This window comes from Magallana gigas, chromosome 6 (genome assembly GCF_963853765.1).
Source record: "Magallana gigas chromosome 6, xbMagGiga1.1, whole genome shotgun sequence".
Lineage (NCBI taxonomy): Eukaryota > Metazoa > Mollusca > Bivalvia > Ostreida > Ostreidae > Magallana > Magallana gigas.
In genome coordinates, this window is record NC_088858.1 from 8,218,405 (window position 1) to 8,224,957 (window position 6,553).

The 6,553-nt window shown below is 36.2% G+C and overlaps 1 protein-coding gene across 1 annotated transcript; it reads right to left on the reverse strand.

Moving 5' to 3' along the window:
* Nucleotides 1-529: 529 nt before the first annotated feature.
* On the reverse strand, nt 530-3,964 carry LOC105340125 (uncharacterized). The gene has a single exon (XM_011446015.4). The coding sequence runs from the start codon at nt 3,697-3,699 to the stop codon at nt 631-633; it is 3,069 nt and encodes a 1,022-aa protein (XP_011444317.3). The 5' UTR covers nt 3,700-3,964; the 3' UTR covers nt 530-630.
* Nucleotides 3,965-6,553: the final 2,589 nt, after the last annotated feature.

Here is a 6,553-nt window from a genome sequence, read left to right on the forward strand (position 1 = left end):
TGGTAAACAGACCGCAAACATAACAAAATGTTTGATTAATTAGACGACAAAAGTCTCATCTTTAGTCAATGATTTTTCCTAATAACAGTTTTCAATTGTTATTGAGTACATAAAATTGACAATTAAAATTTGTTGACAGTTGAGCATGAAGGTTTTTTTTTATTATTCTAGAATAGAAACGTAAAGAACAGTGACAGAGTAAAACAATTATGAACAAAAATGATTTCCTCCCTCAAACTCTTTGAGATGTGGTTTTATTTGATTATTTCATTTTATAACTCGCTTGCACTTGCTCTCAAAATCGCTTGTAAATTATTTTTATAATAACCTGATCATCTTTTAATGGATACAGAAACTTAAACTTGGATGGCTGATTATGCAACTTTGACGTTCAACCTTCGTTTTTCCGCCTTACGTGTCAAAAAGTATTAATTTAAAAACCAAAATCTATTTTAAGATCCACAAATCATAGAGTATGGGTCAGCTCAGGTCGCCTTTCCCTAAGTGAGACAGAGTCATAAATCAAAGGTAAAGGGTTTTCAACTTTTATTTTAAAATCACAACAGCATGCAAAACTTAATAAATTAAAATAATCAAATACACAACCCATTCACACCAGGAAATAACTTTCTAACAACTCCAAGATGCAAATGACTTAACGGACGATAAGGAAATTGGATTTTTTACCCACTGTAATAATTTGGACACTGGTACAATGTAAACGTCTTTCTTTTGTAATAATTTGTCTATGAAGTCTGAAAGTCCTGCAAAATTTCTGTTGTTATACCAGTAAAACCAATCACGTGATATATGAATGCCAAATGGTGCCCTGTTTCTTTCGTAGTAAGAATTAAAGTTTTTCATCAAGTAATCAACGGTTTCCTGTGTTGTCTTTGGACCTCTGCATTTATCTGCATATGCACATGACTCGTCACTCTGTGCTTTCATTGGAATAATAGGAACTTCCCAAATTCCAGCGCTTGTTTTTGAAGAACAATTTTCTCGTTCACAATTCAAAAAGTCTAACGTGAAAGGCCATGGTTTATCCTCATTCAAACCGGTTTGGTTTTTCAAAACGAGTGATGAATCATATAAGGTTTTATTACGTAAGATATTGATGTTGGAATTCATTTCTTCAGAAAGTTGAGGTGATCTCCATCCTTGGATGTTTTCTTCAGATATACCGGCGTAGGTGCGTAGGTAATCGGATTGCTGATTTATATCCGCTTGAAGTCCCTCAGAGGACTCATAAGGGGTCGTTTGTTGTCCGTTCATTCCAATTTCAATACCATCATTGTTCAATATGTTGGCCAAGCGATAACTGGTTCCTCTTCCATTGGCAAAGAAGGTGGCCCCGATTCGGCATCCATTGGGATTTTGTCTGTTCTCTTTGAACAAGGTCTTCATCTTTGAGTAGGTGAGGAAGTTGATAGGTCCATCAATTGTAATGTATACAATTTGCGGTATATCCTTCGGGTTCATGGATGTTGGGTATTTGGTAGTTTTGCAGAAGCACTCGGGGAGTTTACAATTTACTCCTTGTTTACAAGGACTCTCCATCACCGTCTGTGGACTGGTTGGAGTTGTAGATGGTCCCATGGTTGTGTCTTGATCAACATTACTTCTCTGTGTTGTTTGCTCGGTGTTGAGGGATCGAAATCCAGCTGACTGAAATAAAACATTGCTTTGTCTTTGACCAGAACCTGCATTAGCTTGTTTCTTTTGTGTTTCAATCCATTCCCTTACAGATGATATAAAAGGGGAATTTTCATTCCTATTCTCATCACCCAACTGGCCTTCAAATCTTAAACTGCTCGTTGTATCTCTAGATCTTGGAGAAATTGTAGTTGTCACAGGTGATACGGGATTACTTTTTTCCACTTTAGGAACGATTGAGTTGGAGTTCGATTGAACAAATGAAAAATAAGGTTGTTGTGTTGTTGTCTCCACGTAGTTATATGCCCTAGATTTGTGTTGGTGCCTCTCTTGATTGTTGCTACCCGCCAGCTGAGGGACGTGGACCTTTGGCGGAGTTTGGTGGTGTCTTTCCAAAGGACCGTGCGCGTAATGTGAATTATGAGAGTGCGAGGACCTGTTGATCAAGCCAAGAGGAGTTCCTTGATCTGGCTTTGTTGCCGCCTTCTGTTGCATGGGCTCATTGTTCACCACATTTGTGAGAAAAGACTGCCATGTGTATATGGGCGAAGCGTTCAGGTGCTGTCTTGGCTTGGTTTGTTGTATCAGTTGTTTTGGTGGGGTTGGTATCGACAAGCTTAAATCTGCATGATTTTGACGAACTGGAGGTGGAGGCAATGTTGTTGTTGTTGTCGTTCTGCTCTTTTCTCTTAATGCCTTTCTACGAAGCATTCGTTGATATATGTAGGAGTTTCCTAACGACTGATGTGCCTGAGCTGTATTTGAATGTCTATTCGCCGAATGGTGAACATTGTGTGATCTTTGTAGAGGATGCGAATCGCGTGGCTGAAATGAGGAATGGGCATTTGTCCTTCTGTGTGTCTGTTCATGAGTGTGCACACTATGAACTATCTGTTCATGAGTGTGCGCACCATGAACATTATGGGCGATTTCCGGTCTTGGTACGCTTGGAGCTCTTACCATGTTACGCTTGGGTTCATCATTGGCAAAATACCCCTTTGCGTGCAATTTTGGGGCATCTCTATCACGAGGATTTGCACAAGACCATGGTTGGAAGTCTTTAAGCTCCTCCAATGGAGTTGGAGATTTTAACCAAGCAATAACTTGCTTTACAGAGACAATGTATACGTCGTCCAGCTTTAATAAATCCTGAATAAACCTATCCATTGCATTTAACCTTTCAGGAACATAAAACCATGCGGCATGCATGTTAATTCCGAAAGGTGCCCTGTTTGTCTTGTAGTAACTGTTGAAGTTTTCCCACAGGAAGTTGTAAGCTGATTCCTCGTCAGGCGGGGGATTGTTACAACCATCTACATACACGCAGTCGTATTCTCCAAGATAGTCGGTAACGGAAACGACCGGAACTTCCCAGAACCCTCGGTGCACTGATTTTGGACATGGGTTGATTTTACAGTCATATGGCCATCCATAGTCAAGCGTGAATGGTAGAGGGGCATGTTCCGATTGTTTTCGTCTGCTAATGGTTAGCGTAGCGTCATATTCATATCCCAACTCCTGTAGGATATTTGGTTGTGCATCTCCCATTGGCTCTAAAAACGGGCTTCTCCACCCCTGGATCTCAGACTTTGGAATCCGGGCTTTTTTAGCCAAGTTTTCTTTTTGCTTTCCCGCTTCGGTTTTGAAAGTATCCATACTTGGATGACTGTGGGTAACACTATGAGAGGCAATTTCGAATCCTTTTTGATAAAATTCTCTTACCAATGAATACACTGTGTTCGCATGCGAAATAAATAAAGTCATTGATATCGGGCAACCGTTTGGATTTCTACGGTTGGCGTCAAAAAGTTTTCTATAAAAGCTGGCCACATAGGTATTTACAGCATCATCGAAAGTAAAAAAAACCATCTGGGGTGTTTTGGATTTTTCAAGAGGCATGTCTTTTCCACAGCACACACATTTAGGCGGTTTACAAGTGTCTCCATGTTTGCATTTGTAACAGGTAGAAGGCGAAGCAGCGAAAGTCCACCCCAAAACAGAGACCAACACAACAAACTGAAAAATACGTCTTGACAACTTCATTTTCCCTATGTTGTATTAAAAGTTTAAAATGTCTCCTTTTTCAGGTGATTAGAAAATGAGCATCCTATGATGCGCTCACAACACTTTTGATTTCCTTGAATCTTTCACTGAAACGCAGGTGTTTGTTCACAAATTTATGCAGAAATAATCAAAAGTAGATGGGTCCTTTGTTCAGAGCGTGCGGTTTGATGACAAACTCAACTGACATATCTTAAGTGCTGTAGGTCCATCACCGTCGACCGTGGGCAAATGACAACTGAACAGGGAAAGGAGAGCGGGGCTTTATATATACCTCGACGAGTCGATGAATACAGAAGGAATTAAAATAGCACCGTTAACGATTGCAATTATTACTGTGGTTATCGTTTCATCAACTTTATGAATTATTCTCAGCAATTAGGAAAACACACCGAAATAAGTATTATTACCCTTTTATAGAAATACAGAAAAAAGTAGGTGACGGTGTAGGAGAAAACAATGAAGCGTTAGTAAGGCATGCACGTGCGATACTTTTAGGGCGTTGTTTGATAATTTCAAAATTATTAAAATTTGCATAAAAATTTCTCGTCCTGGCTTATTTTTAGATAAGAAAACCAAATATCGCCTTTTGTAAACTCTATTTTAAAGCTCTTTACTGACCATAGAGAACAATATTTGTGACACTAAACACGAACAATATGTCTATAAAACTATATTAAATTAATTGAAAGGTTCAATAGCTTTTATTTAGATTATGTAACATGTAAGCAATATCACCCATAATTATTATGATCTTATGATTTAAAAACTCTCTCTCTCTCTCTCTCTCTCTCTCTCTCTCTCTCTCTCTCTCTCTCTCTCTCTCTCTGTGAGTACATCTACATTCTTGTTACATGATAATATTTATATATCCTATAAATATTGCCTTGTAGTTTCTACTAACAAGTATTCATTGTAATTTACCACAATTATTATGATTATAAAAATTAATTATTATAGTCTTTTGAATGGTGAAGGGGCTACATGGTATACTTACTATTTTGAAAATTTTACAACTTTTTTACAGCGTATTTTAGAGTAATTTCTATGCAAAGTTATTTTTATTGTTGCGGAAAGGTAGATTATGGTATATATAAGCGCATACCTTTCGTGAAAGTAATTTATTGTCCAGCTATTTTTTTTCTTCTTTTCTTTATGGTCGAAGCGAGAATTTTTCTTCAATGTGTAATATAACAAGCATGCATAAATACTATCTTTTAACTCGGCTGTCGTAGAACAATTTGCTTTTTGAAACTAAGAATGGCACTCAATGCATAATTTAATTGTGTGTAAATAACTACAAACCATGAAATATTTATTTGCTTCCTACGCTATAACTTTTTTTTTTTGGTTAAAAAAAAATAAACCTTGAATGATTGTATATTGATAATTATTATCTTTATGTTATTCATTATATACATTTTATGTCTTTTGAGTTCGATGGGAAAATTGAAGTGAATCATTACATGCATTTGTAAAAATGCATGTTATTTTTATTATTTGAAAAAAAAAATAGATTTTTACTCTTTTTGTTGTCTTTTGCGCCCAAACAGGGGCGTTGTAACCTGTACTTCTAATTTGCATGTTATCGTCAGTCATAATTATCAACCAAACCAAATATTAAGAACTAATCGCGAATGAATTTAACGAAAAACACCAAGACATTCAAAATATGTTCTTAATTAATTTTGTCTTCCGATGTTGTCATTAAACATCTTGCCATCATGTGATTAAATGAATTTTGATTTGGTATAGACACCAAATACACACGTTCAAGTATATTTAATAATTAATTTTAGTGATTGTTATGCATTGACATTTATCATCGACTGTCACAAAATTTGAACGTTTAGACTGCTAGCAGATAAGTGCTGGTCACCGAGCATATGGTATGTCATAAGGTCAAATCAGCGCTGTTAGCATTCCAAATTATTGGGAATATTGTTTTAAACATTTGTTGCTTGTGAAAAATGTCAAAATGAATATTATACAACTTCTGCCTAAACCCAGCCCATAATATGATGTTGTTGACGTCGATATCAATCACCACACACAAGATCATGTCTGTCAGTCTTTTTTTTTTTACCGTTTCCGCCAAATAAAATACAATGGTTAATCAAGTTTTACATTCCCGCATCAAAGAGTTGGCGATGTCGGAAAATGAAAATGGCGTAAAATAAAGTACATTCTGTAGAAACTGCTGTGCCTGTAGGTTTTGACTCGATTTCTTTACATGGAAACTACTATTAGAAGCCAGAGGCCAGGCGCCAATATAAACAAAATACTTTGTGGTTTAATATGAAAAGAAAAATTACGGACGACACTATCACCAAAATTCTGTACCTTATTCAACGCTAATACTTTTCCTGACAATGCCAATTTTTCAAAGAGAATCTCAAGTGGTAGAGCGCCCACTTAGCATGTGAAAGGTACCGGGATCGATACACGGATTCTCAAGCCCACGATTTTCGATAACGCATAATTGTGCTGTTATTAAAACTTTTTAAAAGAGGAATGAATGAACTTATTATATAATTTTTGAAATAATAGTGTGGATGTTTGTTAGATATTTAAAAAGGTAATATACTTGATTTTAAGAACATTAGTGTTTCCTTTTTAACTTTAAAAACACAAACATTATAAATTATATACGTTATTAATAAAATAATATGTAAGGAAATTATGTAACATTTCGGGAAAAAATTACCAATCAGGAGACAATGCTTTTTGAAAACCAACGTTTTGATAATTAGAAAGAGCATCATAAAATAACCCTGTTAAGGTATATCCAAAGTGTCATTCCTTTGTCAAAGTTTTCTAGAACTTTCCTGGTATA